At 38.9% G+C, this 18,329-nt stretch overlaps 1 protein-coding gene across 4 annotated transcripts in view; it reads left to right on the plus strand.

Moving 5' to 3' along the window:
- ylpm1 (YLP motif containing 1) overlaps positions 1-18,329 on the plus strand; it is a 139,963-nt gene that overhangs the window by 25,752 nt on the left and 95,882 nt on the right. For all 4 annotated transcript variants that reach the window (XR_003718576.2, XM_051920190.1, XM_051920191.1 and 1 more), the window contains exons 6-9: positions 3,808-3,934; positions 4,479-4,698; positions 9,270-9,362; positions 14,298-14,481. Coding sequence is in view for 3 of the 4 variants with exons in the window: in XM_051920190.1 (XP_051776150.1) it covers positions 3,808-3,934; positions 4,479-4,698; positions 9,270-9,362; positions 14,298-14,481 (624 nt within the window). In the remaining variant the exon portion in view is untranslated. The remainder of the gene's footprint in view (positions 1-3,807; positions 3,935-4,478; positions 4,699-9,269; positions 9,363-14,297; positions 14,482-18,329) is intronic.

Genomic DNA, 18,329 nt, shown 5'->3' on the forward strand with positions numbered 1-18,329 from the left:
AAATTACTATCTGGATACATGCCATTCTCCTTTTCATTCTTGACTATTCCCAAAAAGCTGCACTGTGAATTCCCATGTTAAATATCTAAAGTGCAAGTCAGGAAAAGAGATTTTAGACTGTTTTCTTTGTTTCTTTACGTAAAGGTGCCAATTACCATTACAAGCAAAACCATTGAAAACTGTTTTCCAGTTATAAATCACTGCATGCATGTTCTTGTGCACATTTGCATACAAGGTTTGTAATGTTTTACTAGAGAAAAGCCAAGCAAAATGACACCTTTTATTGGCTAACTAAAAAGATTACAATATGCAAGCTTTCGAGGCAACTCAGGCCCCCTGTTCAGGCCTCGAAAGCTTGCATATTGTAATCTTTTTAGTTAGCCAATAAAAGGTGTCATTTTGCTTGGCTTTTCTCTACATTCATAATGGCTAACACAGTAAAACACCCTAATATTTTACTAGAAATATAAAAACTTCATGTATTGTTTTATGTGCCCATCTGATTGAAATGCAGATTGATTCCCATGTATATTATCATGACTGGGGTTGCCGACGATTCACCATCTCAAACGGCAGCGATGTAAGGACAGCCCCATAGCTTCTTTGCTGTGTCTAGTAAACAGTTAACCAAGAGCAAAGTAATTGGTGCTCCTCTGTAAGATCAGGCTTACTGCGTAACGCGCTTGTTGCATGATGTTTAGAAGATTTAACACTGGGCTTTGACCTACTCTTCCTCTCACTCTCCTGATCTGCCACAGCAGTATTCCGAGCTGCTGGTAGTGTTCTAATCTGAAGATGGGAGTAAAGGCAGAGCAATTGCCGTGTCACAGCTCCTATCTTGAGTGCTGAAGTAACAGCTCCAATTTTGAATGAAGTATTGAGACTGTACCTGCCTTCTCTATATAGTGATAAAGTACCTGTATTTTCCTTTGAAACCTGGACTCGCCTTCCTGTCTCATGCACCTCTATGACCCAAGCTTGACACAATACTTGTATAACTGTTTACAGATGTAGGTTTTACATATTCATTGTACTTGTACAATGACAGCAAAGACTTTCTATTCTACGCTATAAAAAACTGCATTTCTTAAAGTGCAAGAATATTTTATTTGAAAATGAGATATTAGATGGAATAGAAATACAGGTATGTATACAGAACAGTACAGTATCTGCACAAGACATAACTAACCACATGGACGTTAAGTGGAGCACTGACTTAGAATTCGGCTGTTAGTATGATGTTGCATCTGCACTCTCGCCAAGACTGCCTGAGACCGGAAATTCCACAATAGACTGTCACTTTCTTTTGGTATAACAAGAAAGAGACAGCCTGTTTCAGAGTTCTCGATACTTGGCAGAGTGTAGGCACTTCATTAAGTATTTTTTGCTTTGCATTATTATCTTCGGCCGGCCATTTTTAGTCAAAAAAACTTTCATTATACTGAAATGTACATTTAGTTAAAATAAAATCGGTTAAAACATGATGTTGTATGAATGGTTGTCGAGGCTCGCAAAAAAACATTTGTTATTCCAAAAATTGTTAGTTTGGTATTCGCTTATTTGACCTGTACTTGTATGTTGCAGTAGCAGTTTGACTTTTGTTGTTACTTTTAGTTAAAGACACATGCTATTTTTTTTTTCAAGAGAATGCTCACTCTGTGTCATGCAGTTTCTTTGCTTTTTATTGTAAGTGCTCTTGGGCTGTTTATCTTTACCATTAAGTTCTGCATTTTCCCTGAGTGATGTTATGCGGATGCATTTATCCGTGTGTTGCACTGAAGGTCCATTAATTAGAACAATAGGATGTAGATGCCGCATTATGTTGCATTGGTGGTTTCTTGCATGAAAAACTTTTAATGCTTTGTAAATTTTATTGCTTAAAAATGTTGATGATACTGTTGTCAATGAATATGATATTGCATAGCCCTAGTTGTAGCTTTAATCTGCATTTGCACTTATAAGGGCAGGACCACATGAAGCAAATGATTTCCTTTTCACTGCTAGGGGCATATTCAGTAGAATTACATTTTCATTGTCTCCACGATGACTAATTATGCACCATTATTATAAGAATGTTGCAGGCAGGTCTCAAGGTACAACAGTTCCACAGATAAAGAATGAGAACATAAAACGTTTGTCATTTTTTATTAAAAACAAAAAAAATTTCAACACTCTGGCTGTGTAAATATCTGCCACGGCATGCAATGAAAAGTAACTGAATAAGTGAATGTAACTAGCAGCAAGCACAGGTCTGTGGTAAGCTAGGTCATAAGTACGCAGTTAATTTGGCAGCTGCCTGTTCAGCTGGAGCAGGAGACCCTGGCACTTGTAATTCTCAGAGTCCTAAGTATGCCTCTCAACTGTGGCGTCTAAGTGTATAGGTGCAGATAGGATGATATTACACTATTTTTTCTCAACAAAGCAAACACGCAACAATGCAATAACCTTTGTCAATGGTGAACAGTTGTCAATTTAGGTAAGGAGAGGTGTTTAAGAATGTTTAAGTACAAATTCGATCAACATTGTGGTTAATTTCAGTTGACATTGCAGTCAATCCTTGGTATCCAAGGGGGATTGGTTCCAGGACACCCAAATATAAAAAATATGTGGATGCCTAATTCCCTTTTATAAAACGGCATAGTGTTTGCATATAACTTGTGCATGTCCTCCTGTACAATTTAAATAATTTCTAGGTTACTTATAATAGTTGAAGCAGCACTAGCTCTTCCATTAATTTGTTTCTTTCTGCTTTATTGTGCCAATACTCGACTTGTTCTTACTGACCCACATTGGTACGAGACATGCCAGGCTTAAAATGTTCTCATTAAGAGAGAGTACTTTACACTCCTGAATTTGCTCTGGTTAAGTCCCTGCACATTATACATACCACCCATCACTACTACTGATGGGATGGTTTAGTGAGGTTCTCTGACCTTGTCTTGCCATTATTGCTAGCAACGTCTTGACAGCGCCAAAATGTTGATCAGACTTGACTAGAGATGAAGTAAAAATCATAACAGATTCTGTGTGGGTTAAACAGTGGAAAGATAATTACTGAGCCTCACTGCAAGAAAGAGGAGGGGTCGACATCTCTCTCCACCACCTTGTTTTCTTGGCATCCTGCAGGGTATGCCTACACATCCTCTTATGTGCATGGATTCAGCATAGTACTTTGCGCATGGCAAATTCAAGTTTTGCTTTTTGGAATTTTATAGATTTTTTTAATATATTTTCGATCTGCTGTTGGATGAGTCTCTGGATGCAGAACTCGATAGATTTGGAGGTCAGACAGTATTTGGATTTTGTGATTAAAATGCAGGCCTTCATATAAATGCAATGTTGTTTCTTTAAATGTCGTGTACAATAATACTAACAAACATGAGCCAACAGACTAAGGCAACTAATCAAGGCCAACATTCTTAAGTAGAACTTGCATTTGAGGTTTAAGTTATTTTGCTTCAAGAATTTGTTTTGACTAATTTCTCACTTTATATTTAGATTTATGTAGATTTTTCTGTTGGAAGTGGTATGTGGATTACTGTAATTTTGCGTATATCCTGGAATTTATGGTTTTGAGGCAGGAATAAAAAACTTCAAACACCAGCTAGTGTGTTCTATTAAAAATTTCTGGGCAATAAGACAGCAGACCAGTGTAACTCCTGGACATGATCTTGGCTAAGTTTTAGAAGTGGAAAGGGAACTATTGCAGAGAAGGGCTAAATTAATGTCAAATCTGTAACCCTTTAATGCTTGTCAAATTATAAGATAATGCATAGGTGATATTTTTTTTTCTTTCCTGTGTTACAGAGAACGTCAGGAGCAATTTCAAGTTCATAATGAGTATGGACCTAGTGATACTAATGCCCAATTCTCACATGCAGAGCCCGTTGCAGCTGGAATGTTAGGATTTGATATGCCTCCAGATAATTTACAGGTAAAAGAAATAACTAGTGGAATTGGTTTAATCATGATCATCCTGTTTTTGGAATCTATTTTACCACAAAGGTAAAATAGTCATTTGCCTAATTATGCAAAGTGTCTTAATTTTTTAATGACCATGAAATAATGTTTCTTAAGCATAATAGTTATAACCAATATTGTTGTTTTACCTTTAATGTAATATATTCAAAACTGCTTTCATGAGTGATTGATTTTTATTCACATTTTGTCCAAGAAAAGCCAGTTTTTAGCAAATTGATGGATATGTCTAATCTGCATGTTATATTATGCCTATTTATTTGAGAACCGTTTGTAAAGTGTCAGTGATCATTTAGAGATAATGAATGTGAATGTATTTCATCTTCAATTCTAAGCCTTAAACATTTTTCGCTAAATGTATATGTTAATAATGAGTTTATAGTCACTGCAGAATACGACCAAATGTTTTCCTGTAAGTTTTATATGGTATTATTTTTTTAAATCTTCATCCAACCTATTTAAAAAAATTTGTGAATGCTGCCAATTTTTTTCTTTTTCAGTCAAAAGTCTTTTCCACAAATGATGCAATTCTTCCTAATGCTGCCCAGTCCTTTTCTGAGGAACAACACTGGGGAGGTGGACAATTGCATAATCAGTGGGATGTGGGCAACAGTTCACCAGGCCCAGATCATAACTTTGGTCTTTCTGGTTCTGAGCCTGTTCCACCTCATAGCAAGCCCCCAGTTATTCCTAAAACTGTAGATTATGGACATGGTCGAGGTAAGCAATTTTTTTTTCCTCAAAAAAATCATTGGTTGTATATTAAATAAAAAAAACGAAAGAACAGAAATTTCTAACACAGTAATACTATGGTATTCTTTCCATTTATTTGTTCTGTTCTGGTTTCCTCCCACAGTCCAAAGACATGCAGGTTAGGTGGATTGGCGATTCTAAATTGGCCCTAGTGTGTGCTTGGTGTGTGGGTGTGTTTGTGTGTGTCCTGCGGTGGGTTGGCACCCTGCCCAGGATTGTTTCCTGCCTTGTGCCCTGTGTTGGCTGGGATTGGCTCCAGCAGACCCCCGTGACCCTGTGTTCGGATTCAGCGGGTTGGAAAATGGATGGATGGATGGATGGATGTTCTGTTCTGTGTGTTGTATTGTATTGTATTGTATTGACCCCCTTCTTTTTGACACCCACTGCATACCCAACCTACCTGGAAAGGGGTCTCTTTTTGAACTGCCTTTCCCAAGATTTCTTTCATTTTTTCCCTACAAGGGTTTTTTTTGGGAGTTTTTCCCTTGTCTTCTTAGAGAGTCAAGGCTGGGGGGCTGTCAAGAGACAGGACCTGTTAAAGCCCATTGCGTCACTTCTTGTGTGATTTTGGGCTATGTAAAAATAAATTGTATTGTATTTAGCTTTTTTTAATTAGCTTTTGGCTATTCAGCTGGAGCAGGAGAACTCTTCTCCCAGTCTTTTTTATTGTTAGAAAAACTATAAAATATGTGCATTAGTAATGTGGCAGTTGACATTTTCCAGTTTGTTCTGAAAAAGAAGTCATTGACTGTCTTTGTGGAGTTAACTTGTTCTGTAATGACTGCAAAACTTTCCTTTATTTTTTTGGGGTTATTTTCCTCCTTTTAACACTAGAATTACCAAAACTTACGAAAAAACTCGTAAACCCAGCCCATCTCAAATCCCTTCACACCTCTCCATCAGTGTCTTTTGTCTTGTAAATGTGTCGATAAGGAGCAAGCAGCCTGCTATCACATCCCCCCACCACCACAAAAGGGGCACAAAGTTTTCTCAGCTCAAGTCTGTTTACTTGCGTGTCAGTTGCTTAGAGTTGTATAGAGTAAATACTATATTGGTATTTGGAACACATGCATTTCATGTGTGTTCCATGTCTACAACAATCTATGTAAACACATCGTTAAAACAAATGTTTTTCATGTTTTAGTAATAATTGGGAAAATGTAGACATGAAGTGTATAATGTGTGAAGCCTGAAGTCGGAATATCAAATAAACACTTTAACAAAAGGTACAAGTATAACAAAACAAAGTGCACTTTTATTCAAGAATATAACTGCAGAAAAAGAACCCACGTTGGGGTGCGACATTGACACGTCTTGTATACGACCGCTTTGATGGTACAGCGGTAAGAACTGCTGACTGGTAATCAAAAGGTAGGCACACGTGTGTGTGTGTGTGTGTGTGTGTGTGTATATGTATATGTGTGTGTGTATATGTATGTATGTGTATATATGTATGTATGTGTGTATGTATGTGTATATATGTATGTACAGTGCATCCGGAAAGTATTCACAGCGCATCACTTTTTCCACATTTTGTTATGTTACAGCCTTATTCCAAAATGGATTAAATTCATTTTTTTCCTCAGAATTCTACACACAACACCCCATAATGACAACGTGAAAAAAAATTTACTTGAGGTTTTTGCAAATTTATTAAAAATAAAAAAACTGAGAAATCACATGTACATAAATATTCACAGCCTTTGCTCAATACTTAGTCGATGCACCTTTGGAAGCAATTACAGCCTCAAGTCGTTTTGAATATGATACCACAAGCTTGGCACACCTATCCTTGGCCAGTTTCGCCCATTCCTCTTTGCAGCACCTCTCAAGCTCCATCAGGTTGGATGGGAAGCGTCGGTGCACAGCCATTTTAGGATCTCTCCGGAGATGTTCAATCGGATTCAAGTCTGTGCTCTGGCTGGGCCACTCAAGGACATTCACAGAGTTGCCCTGAAGCCACTCCTTTGATATCTTGGCCGTGTGCTTAGGGTCGTTGTCCTGCTGAAAGATGAATCGTCGCCCCAGTCTGAGGTCAAGAGCGCTCTGGAGCAGGTTTTCATCCAGGATGTCTCTGTACATTGCTGCAGTCATCTTCCCCTTTATCCTGACTAGTCTCCCAGTCTCTGCTGCTGAAAAACATCCCCACAGCATGATGCTGCCACCACCATGCTTCACTGTAGGGATGGTATTGGCCTGGTGATGAGCGGTGCCTGATTTCTTCCAAACGTGACACCTGGCATTCACACCAAAGAGTTCAATCTTTGTCTCATCAGACCAGAGAATTTTCTTTCTCATAGTCTAAGAGTCCTTCAGGTGCCTTTTGGCAAACTCCAGGTGGGCTGCCATGTGCCTTTTACTAAAGAGTGGCTTCCGTCTGGCCACTTTACCATACAGGCCTGATTGGTGGATTGCTGCAGAGATGGTTGTCCTTCTGGAAGGTTCTCCTCTCTCCACAGAGGACCTCTGGAGCTCTGACAGAGTGACCATCGGGTTCTTGGTCACCTCCCTGACTAAGGCCCTTCTCCCCCGATCTAACAGTTTAGATGGCCGGCCAGCTCTAGGAAGAGTCCTGGTGGTTTCGAACTTCTTCCACTTACGGATGATGGAGGCCACTGTGCTCATTGGGACCTTCAAAGCAGCAGAAATTTTTCTGTAACCTTCCCCAGATTTGTGCCTCGAGAAAATCCTGTCTCGGAGGTCTACAGACAATTCCTTTGACTTCATGCTTGGTTTGTGCTCTGACATGAACTGTCAACTGTGGGACCTTATATAGACAGGTGTGTGCCTTTCCAAATCATGTCCAGTCAACTGAATTTACCACAGGTGGACTCCAATTAAGCTGCAGAAACATCTCAAGGATGATCAGGGAAAACAGGATGCACCAGAGCTCAATTTCGAGCTTCATGGCAAAGGCTGTGAATACTTATGCTTCGGACGTGCGCAGAAGGCGACTGCGCATTCGGCTTCGGACGGACATGAGTGAGGAGGCAGGCGAATTATGTATTAAGATGTGTATATATATGTGTGTATGTATATGTGTATATGTATATATGTGTGTATGTATATGTGTATATGTATGTATGTATATATGTGTATGTGTATATATGTATGAATGTATATGTGTATATGTATGTATGTATATGTATACAGTAATCCCTCGCTATATCGCGCTTCGACTTTCGCGGCTTCACTCTATCGCGGATTTTATATGTAAGCATATTTAAATAAATATCGCGGATTTCTGCGGACAATGGGTCTTTTAATTTCTGGTACATGCTTCCTCAGTTGGTTTGCCCAGTTGATTTCATACAAGGGACGCTATTGGCAGATGGCTGAGAAGCTACCCAACCAGAGAGCGTATTACGTATTAAATAAAACTCCTCAAATGTATTGTGAGCATGGGGGATGTTCGCACCCCAGAAGATACGGCCGCTCCTCAAAAAACGCTGAAAGATTACCTTCACATTGCTGTCTTCCTTGCTGGGCTTACATATGGCTGATTTGTCAAGCGATATGCTTCCCACACTGTGCTTTGCATACTTAAAAGATCAAACAGCACGTATTGATTTTTGATTGTTTGCTTTTCTCTCCTCTTGCTCTGACATTCTCTGCTCCTGACAGAGGGGGTGTGAGCAGGGGGGCTGTTCGCACCCCTAGACGATACGGACGCTCGTCTAAAAATGCTGAAAGATTACCTTCACGTTGCTCCCTTTTGTGCAGCTGCTTTGTCAAGCGACATGCTTCCCGCACGGTGCTTCGAATACTTAAAAGCCAAACAGCCCTATTGATTTTTGTTTGCTTTTTTCTCTCTCTCTCTCTCTGACATTCTCTGCTCCTGACGCGCACTCCTTTGAAGAGGAAGATATGTTTGCATTCTTTTAATTGTGAGACGGAACTGTCATCTCTGTCTTGTCATGGAGCACAGTTTAAATTTTTGAAAAAGAGACAAATGTTTGTTTGCAGTGTTTGAATAAAGTTCCTGTCTCTCTACAACCTCCTGTGTTTCTGTGCAAATCTGTGACCCAAGCATGACAATATAAAAATAACCATATAAACATATGGTTTCTACTTTGCGGATTTTCACCTTTCGTGGGGGGGTCTGGAACTCAACCCCAGCGATAGAGGAGGGATTACTGTGTATATATATATGTATGTATGTAAGTATATGTACATGTGTGTGTGTATATGTATGTATGTATGTATGCATTTTTTTAAACGGAAATTGGAAAGCTAGCTGAAATGTGTAAATTTCAAAATATGTGGCATATCGGTATTCATCCTGCTGTTTATATTTTTAGACCTCTAGCACCTCTGCCTAATAGTTAATATTATGCATTTGTATAACTTGGCTTCATCAGTTAATTGTGAATATTCTCCTTTTATTTTCCTTTGTTCTTATTGATGAATTGATCATTGTGAGAAGTTATTCCTGGCCAATGTTCTAAGCACACTGATTACCGAGTAAATTATACAACAAGAAAAATCACATTTGTCTCCTTTTTTCCATACTTTTCGCTCCCTCTCTTTTACTTAAGATGGTGCCACGGCTAAAGTTGAACATATCTCCTATGGTGAAAGAATTACTTTAAGACCTGATCCAGTACCTCCGGAACGATCTTTTGAGAAAGGTATTTAAAATTGAATGTACAGAAATATTTTTTTCATTTGAATAAAATACTAAAGATAAACATTAGTCTTATTTATAATTACAATGTTACAATTTTTAACATTTATTATCACAAACTATTTTTTAATTACCTTATATTGTGAAATAAATTAACCATTTCAGACCTAAGCCCCCAAAGTCCACTTGAGGGTACCGTGGTATTTTTGACTGTAAAGTAGCAATATTTCACCCTATTATTGTTTTTTTGCCCATTGATTCAGTATAATTTTAGCGTATTAGTTGTTGTATGAAACCTGTTTGCAATAGTTGCAATAGGACTAAAACAAGAAGGTGAAAATTCTTTTTTACCTTTTAACTGTAAAAAAAAAAAATCACAACACGCAACTTCAAAGAGTATTTTTTTTTTGCCCCCCAATGCATATCCATTTAGTTGACCATAAACCAGTGATTGGTTATACTGTTATCAAGTGCTTTATGTCCTCTGTTTTAGTAAAACATAAGCTTTTCATTAATTTAAAGCTGAGTTGAGTTTATAATGCCTGACAAATGCTTGCTTCAATCGTCCAAGCCATACCAAAAATGGGCAGTTGTCAGAGTAACTGCTGAATGCATATACAGTTAGGTCCATAAATATTTGGACAATTTTTTTTCTAATTTTGGTTCTGTACATTACCACAATGAATTTTAAATGAAACAACAAAGATGCAGTTGAAGTGCAAACTTTCAGGTTTAATTCAGTGGGGTGAACAAAACGATTGCATAAAAATGTGAGGCAACTAAAGCATTTTTTTAACACAATCCCTTCATTTCAGGAGCTCAAAAGAAATTGGACAAATTAAATAACTGGAAATAAAATGTTCATTTCTAATACTTGGTTGAAACCCCTTTGCTGGCAATGACAGCCTGAAGTCTTGAACTCATGGACATCACCAGATGCTGGGTTTCCTCCTTTTTAATGCTCTGCCAGGCCTTTACTGCAGCGGCTTTCAGTTGCTGTTTGTTTGTGGGCCCTTCTGTCCAATGTTTAGTCTTCAACAAGTGAAATGCATGCTCAATTGGGTTAAGATCAGGTGACTGACTTGGCCATTCAAGAATTTTCCACTTCTTTGCTTTAATAAACTCCTGGGTTGCTTTGGCTGTATGTTTTGGGTCATTGTCCATCTGTATCGTGAAGCGCCGCCCAATCAGTTTGACTGCATTTAGCTGGATTTGAGCAGACAGTATGTCTCTGAACACCTCAGAATTTATTCGGCTGCTTCTGTCCTGTGTCACATCATCAATAAACACTAGTGTCCCAATGCCACTGGTAGCCATGCATGCCCAAGCCATCACGCTGCCTCCACAGTGTTTTACAGATGATGTGGTATGCTTTGGATAATGAGCTGTTCCATGCCTTCTCCATACTTTTTTCTTGCCGTCATTCTGGTAGAGGTTAATCTTGGTTTCATCTATCCAAAGAATATTTTTCCAGAACTGTGCTGGCATTTTTAGATGTTCTTTAGCAAAGTCCAATCTAGCCTTTCTATTTCTTGAGGTTTATGAGTGGCTTGCACCTTGCAGTGCACCCTCTGTATTTACTTTCGTGCAGTCTTCTCTTTATGGTAGACTTGGATATTGATACGCCTACCCCCTGGAGAGTGTTGTTCACTTGGTTGGCTATTGTGAAGGGGTTTCTCTTCACCATGGAAATGATTCTGCGATCATCCACCACTGTTGTCTTCTGTGGACGTCCAGGTCTTTTTGCATTGCTGAGTTCACCAGTACTTGCTTTTTTTCCTCAGGATGTACCAAACTGTACATTTTGCCACTCGTAATATTGTAGGAATTTCTCGGATGGGTTTTTTCTGTTTTTGCAGCTTAAGGATGGCTTCTTTCACCTGCATGGAGAGATCCTTTGACCGCATGTTGTCTGTTCACAGCAAAATCTTCCACATGCAAGCACCACACCTCAAATCAACTCCAGGCCTTTTATCTGCTTAATTGATAATGACATAACGACAGACTTCCCACACCTGCCCATGAAAAAGCCTTTGAGTCAATTGTCCAATTACTTTTGAGCCCCTGAAATGAAGGATTGTGTTAAAAAAATGCTTTAGTTGCCTCACATTTTTATGCAATCATTTTGTTCACCCCACTGAATTAAAGCTGAAAGTCTGCACTTCAGCTGCATCTGAGTTGTTTCATTTAAAATTCATTGTGGTAATGTACAGAACCAAAATTAGAAAAAAGTTGTCTCTGTCCAAATATTTATGGACCTAACTGTACAAGCGTCATAAATGCTCAATGTCTGCTATTAGGTGAAATTTGAATTGTCTTTATATACTAGCGATCAAAATTCAAGAACAAATTACATTTTTATAATTTACAAAGTCACTGCTTATCCAATTTAAATGATGTCTCGACATCAACAGCAACAATAACATTAATTTATATACAAATGGTGAAGTGCTCTACAAGATGAAGAAAGAAAAGTTTATATGAAATAGAAGATTAGGCAATGCTAAGTAACAAAGAATAAAGTAAGGTCAGATGGCAAGGAGGACAGAAAAAGCAAAAAAAAATCTCCATGAATAGAAGAGGCATGTTGTAATTATATTTAATCAGTGAAAGCTATCCCACATCACAAAACAAAAGATTTCAACAATATAGTTGAAGAAGGTTAGCGATCAAAATAAGAGATCCAGTTAACAGATTATTCTAATCTGGCAGTATCTTCAAATACCAGGCAACACCAACAGATAAGTCAACACTGGTAGGCATTTTGCTAGATGACGAGCCACTCTATGGTAACTTAAATGCAGCAATTTCAGGTTGTTCAGATGAAAGCTGATAGGATGTCTATCTCAACCATTGGAAGAGAGGTTAGTTGTTCTCAGGATGTAATTTCTTGAATTTTGAAGGAGTACAAAGAAACAATCATTCAAGTCCTGATAAAATGCCGGTCACCAACATAAATGAGTGCACGAGAAAAAAGGATGATACTGGGACTCCCAATGGGGGATTGGTTCAACACCACTACTGGAATTGCTCATCAACTCAGTGCTGAACAGGTCGGAAATTTGTCTTGACATACAGTGTCTCATCATCTGAGAGAATTGGAACTGAAGGCCTAAAGAAAGTTGTTAAGGAAGATTAGCCTTTGCTGATTTGCATGTTGTGTAGTCTGAGGAGAACTGGTCCAAAGTTCACTTCAGTGATTAAAGCAAGTTTCATTTAGTTGGTTCAGATGGGAAACATTATGTTCACTGTCAAATTGGGGAAAGACCAAACTCAAAGTATGTTAAAGTAGCAAAGTTGGGATGAGGAAGTGTCACAGTAGGTGTATGTTTTTTGCAGCAGCAGTCACACTTCATACAGCTAAATGGCAAGGTGAATGCCAACTTGTATCAGATCCATCCCTGCGAGCATAAGCCAGTTAGCCAGATGTTAGCTGGACATTGAGTGGAACAAAATCAAGCGAGAGCAGTGCAAGAAATTAGTCATGTCCTGTGGGGACAGATGTGCCAGTGTCATTGAATGCAATGGCCTCTACATTTCCTACTAAATTTTGAAAGCTGTTACTGTCTAAAAGCATTGACAAATTTCATCTGCAGGCTTCTTATGCAGTTTTATCAGTTATCTGATTTTGATCACTGTAGTTTACCAAAATTAAATGGTTTTTGTTGAATTACTTTGTTTGCCTTGGTTATTTTTTAAAGCATTCTAGTAAACAATAATCATGCCTACAGCTACTGTGACTTTAAATTTTGAGCAGTGACAGTCACCAATATTTGAAAGAAACAATTTTTTATAAATTGTTCTCAAATTTTGGTTACAATTTTATATCAAGCTGATCTTCAATAAATAAAGCTGATAGTACATGAGCTGCCAGGCATTTAGAGAGAACTCTGTTGATGCCACTCTCCCTTTTAGGACAAAGTGGGCATTGCCCATTTTACTAGGCTTTTAGTGGCACTCAAGGCCTGTTAAGACAGCAGATTTAACAGGGATACAGAAATTCAGATGCACCCTTGACCCCCATCTGCATTCCTGAGTGAATTGTAAAGTAAATGGCTGAACTGTTTGGTCAGCTCTATACTTCATCTGCTAACAAAGGTATAAATCAAACTTGAGCTGACACATCTGCGTAGACTCCTAGAGGCAGCCAAATGGACGTTAGTTTTAGGCTTGTAACCACAAACTGCAATCTTGCTATATGTCACAGACAAAGTAAGGCTTTGTAACTGTAACTGTAAATGGAATTGACTTTGATCCAACCAGCAGAGGTTACACCTTCCTTCAAAACTAGCTACATTATTTTTTCTGTCTGGGGGAGCGGAAAGCTGATGATCTGTTCTGTTTGTGGTGAGAAGCCACCCACTTTTGACAAAATAAAGCTTACAACCTTTCTTTGGCCTGGAAGCCATTCTCCATGGAGCCTTGGAGCTAGAGCTCTGAACTAGCTCTAAGTTTCACCCTTCCAAACCAAGCTCCGTACTAGTGACTTACTTCAAGAGGGGAATTTGAGTGCCTGTACTGTTATGCGTGGAAGATGAAAGTTTTTGACTCTGACGTTTTGTAGGACACAGCAAAGAGGCAAAGAAAGAGCTGAGGAAGGCAGCACACCATGTGACAAAAACCAAGAGTGCACTCCAACACAAGAGTCCCCCACTTGAACCTGGGGCAACAACATTCAACTCCACATAACACTGGACATCATCCTTGAACGCTTAGTATCGTTAAACTGTTTATCTGTGCCAAGATAAATAAGAACTCTAAATAGCCAGTAAACAGCCGGCCTCTTCTGTGTAATAGGTTAGCCTCATCTGTCTTGCAATGCCAAACTATGACTTGCTGTTTTCAATCATGCAAATGTAAAAGGTATTTTAATAAGAATTCTTTAAAATTGAGTTAATGTGTATTACTCTCTCACTAAATCTTGAATTTTATATTTCAGAGCCACTGATACCAAGAGATCATTATGAAAGAGATTCATTTTATGAGCGACGTGCAGATCCGTACTTACAACACAGAGAGTACAGCAGGGATAGGGAACGAGAACGAGATAGTTACAGAGAGAAGCAGCCTGTAGAATATGAGAGAGAACGCTATGAAAGGGACCGTCACCTTCGTGAAGAAAGGTTTGTGTTTGTTTTTTATTTCTGTAGCTTTGACATTTTTTGCTTGTTTTTCTCTGTTAACCCTTAACTACTTGGATAATTTCTCATCTCATAAGTACTTGTGAGGTGTATTTTATGCACCAGTGTTAAATTGACTGTTTATGTGCATGCTGTGAGGTTATAATATAAAATATTGCAATCATTTTAAATAGTACATGTTTTTAATGTAATTTAATACCATATTACTGAATATCGTGTTTCCCCGAAAATAAGACCTATCATGATTTCCAGGCTGCTCTGTAATATAAGCCCTACCCCAAAAATAAGCCCTAGTCAAGATTGTCAGCTGAAAAGTAAGGTGCCTAAGGCCAGGTTTATACTTCTCGAGATGCGACGCATGTGCCCGAAACATCCATTAAATTCCAAAGACACCTTGCCACACTATCTCTGAAAAGGATGTTTAATTATTACATCCATCAATTAGGGGATGCGCCCATTCCAGCAGCATCGGCGCAAGGCCAAGGTGAACAGAAGCACACACATACACTGGCGTCATTTTAGCGTCACCAAATTCCCAAAACTTCATGTCTTTGAATGGAAAACTGAGCACACTGTGGAAACCCACCAGGAAAACATGCAAACTCCAGGCAGGGATCACAAGGGACATGATTCCCTGTGAGACAGCAGCGCTACCGCTCTGCCGCCGTGCCACCCCCATATGTGTAACTATTAACGCTAGAGGCGCTGTTGCCCCGCTAAACCCACGAGACAGACGTCCAAGACACACTTGTAAAAGCACCAAGAAGAATTCTTTAATTATTTCTTCAAATAAAGTGCACAAAGCACCACATACTCCACAGTTCACAAATCAATAATCAATAATACAATAAACACAATCCACCACTCCCAGCAGCTTAGTCACCCAACCTCCCAACTCCAGCTCTCCTTGCTTGGTCTTCACCAGTCCTTTAAATAGTCCATGACCCGGAAGTGTTTCTCCCGGGTTCAACGCCACATCATCCATTCTCAAGTAGCCCGGAAGTACTGCGGGCTTCTGTCCTCTTTGATTCTGAAGTACTTCCGGGTTGTCGTAACAATTGGAGTCCCCAGGTTCTTTGTGATTTCCCCCAGGCGGCACCCAACTGGGCTGAGGAAACGGACTCCATGTCCCAGGATGCCCTGAGTGAATCCGGGGAACTGTTACCGTCCAGGGGAGCTGCCACCTAGCATCCCAGGAGATGTAGTGCCCTGGAAAGGCTGCCTTCCTCCATTCTTCTTTTCCAGGGACGTACCGGCTGTCCCTCACACAGTATTAATTATTTAAACAAAGTTAACGATTACAGTGGAACCTTGGGTCACGACCGTAATTCATTCCCGAAGTAATTTCCCCCATAGGATTGTATGTAAATACAATTAATCCGTTTCGGACCGTACGAGCTGTATGTAAATATATATTTTTTTAAAGATTTTTAAGCACAGAAATATTTAATTATACCATAGAATGCACAGTGTAATAGTAAACTAAATGTTTGTTTACTTCTTCTGTAATGTTTACTACTTCTGCTTGGGCTCTCTTGCTCGCTGTCTCTCTCTCTTGCTCGCTCTCTGTCTGTTGCTCGCACTCTCTCCCTCTCTCTCATTCTTGCGCTCTCTCTCTTGCTCGCTCGCTGCACAGGGAGAGACTGAACACGTGCAGAAATCATCGGCGCATACAAACCGGAAGGGAAACTGGCTTGTTCGTCACCTGAGTGTGTGGTCATGAACAGATGCAAAAGTTTGTCCGTGACCCAAGGTTCCACTGTATCTGTAAAATGTAACATACATATTTTAATGCATTTCATCATGAAAGTGATATCAAGTATAAATCTAAGAATTCTAAATGTGCAGAGAGCTGGAATATTATAAACGTAATGTGTTCTGTGTGGCGATCAATTGCTGCTTGCCGCTGCTGTCAGGTCAGGAGGAAGCCCCAGAAGCGCATAGCGATTTAATAACTGGGTTGGGTTTAAGATGATGTTTATGACGGTTTGCTTTAATGATAAACTTCAAGGTTAAAGTGGACATATCGAGGTTAAAGCCGAAATTTCCACTTTAATCACAAAATAGACATTTTCATTATGTCCTTATTTATTTTTCTCTCTGGCTCAAATATGCTGCCGTACATTTTGATGGTATTGTGAAGGTGCAAAAAAAAAAAAGATGGTATGTAAGACTTTTAAAATGTATCGCGTCATTACTTTGGGGAATATGTAATGGTTGAGTGTAAAAGCAACATGAATACATTTGTATGTCGCCATTTTGCTTCACCACATCGAACTATTTATCAAACATCGAAGCACGCACATCGATCCTGGAGGATCCTAAAATCGGCTGGAGTAATGTGGAGAGTTATGACGCTGTTCCAGAAGATGACATGACTGTATTTGGATAAATGTATATTTTTGTACATTAATAAATATAAGATATCCCCTGAAAATAAGCCCTAGTGCATCTTTTGGAGCAAAAATTAATAAGACCCGGTCTTATTTTCGGGGAAACCATGGTAGTATGACAGTCTAGGATTATCTGAAAGTAAATTGATCCACTTATCCAGTGCTCATTTTTCTCCAGTCACACTTACATCCACTGCAGAATTTGCACATGTATCACATTTCACTTCAGTTGTTGAATGTACTTTGCAGTCAAAACTCATTGCAAGAAGAACATCTCGAGTTAAAGGACATTGGACAAAAATAACTGAGACTGGTGTACAAAATACAACAGTGTGAGTAGTTAAGTGTTAAAAAATGGAGAATTTACAGCAGAAGGTTATTTTATAGAATCTCTGGCTTAGAAGTGATACTTTAAAGAAGAACTACCTAGATTTAATTTACTGTTTATTTCAATAGTTTAACTGAAATTATTAATGTATGAAATGCATAGTTATTCTATCAAGTTATATACACTTTACCATTTGCCTTTAATACATAGCAGCAGATTCTTGCCCTTGCAGTAAAAGGTAATATTGTTTGTCCGTGAAAGACCTGTTTGGAGATTTATTCAACCACATCATCTATGTTCTGTTTTTTTGCTTTGATTATTGATACTAACGTCAGATATTATAGCTTTTACTGTCTGAATGTAATAGTAATACTGTGGCATGCAAAGGTTTGGGCACCCTTGCTTAAAATGTCTGTTACTGTGAATAGTTAAGTGAGCAGAAGATTAACTAATTATCAAAAGGCATAAAGTTAAAGATGACACATTTTATTTAAGCATTTTTTTGCCAGATTAATGTATTGTTTGTGTTTTGTACAATTGTACGGTGAAAAAAGGAAAGGAGCACCATGCAAAAGTTTGGGAACCCAAAAATATTTGAGATCTAGGATAACTTTTGCCAAAGTCTCAGAACTTATTAGCTTGTTAGGACTTTGGCTTGTTCACAGATATCGTAAGAAACCCCAGGTGATGCAAATTGCAAAGTTGTATAACTTCTCTTACTCCTCAACCCTTGTCCCAGCAATTAGCAGCCATGGGCTCCTCTAAGCAGCTGCCTAGCACTCTGAATGATAAAATTATTGGTGCTCACAAAGCAGGAGAAGGCTACAAGAAGATAGCAAAGCATTTTCAGATAGCGGGTTCCTCAGTTTGTAATGTTAATAAGAAATGGCAGTTAACAGGAATGGTGGAGGGCAAGTTGAGGACTGGAAGACCAAGAAAACTTTCTGAAAGAAATGCTTATTGTATTGCTAGAAAGGCAAATCAAAAGCCCTATTTGACTGCAAAGACCTTTAGGAAGATTTAGAAGACACTGTAGTGCTGGTGCACTGTTCTACTGTGACACCTAAACAAATATGACCTTCATGGTACAAAAGAAAGCCTTTCCTGCA

Source organism: Erpetoichthys calabaricus, chromosome 16 (assembly GCF_900747795.2).
Source record: "Erpetoichthys calabaricus chromosome 16, fErpCal1.3, whole genome shotgun sequence".
Lineage (NCBI taxonomy): Eukaryota > Metazoa > Chordata > Cladistia > Polypteriformes > Polypteridae > Erpetoichthys > Erpetoichthys calabaricus.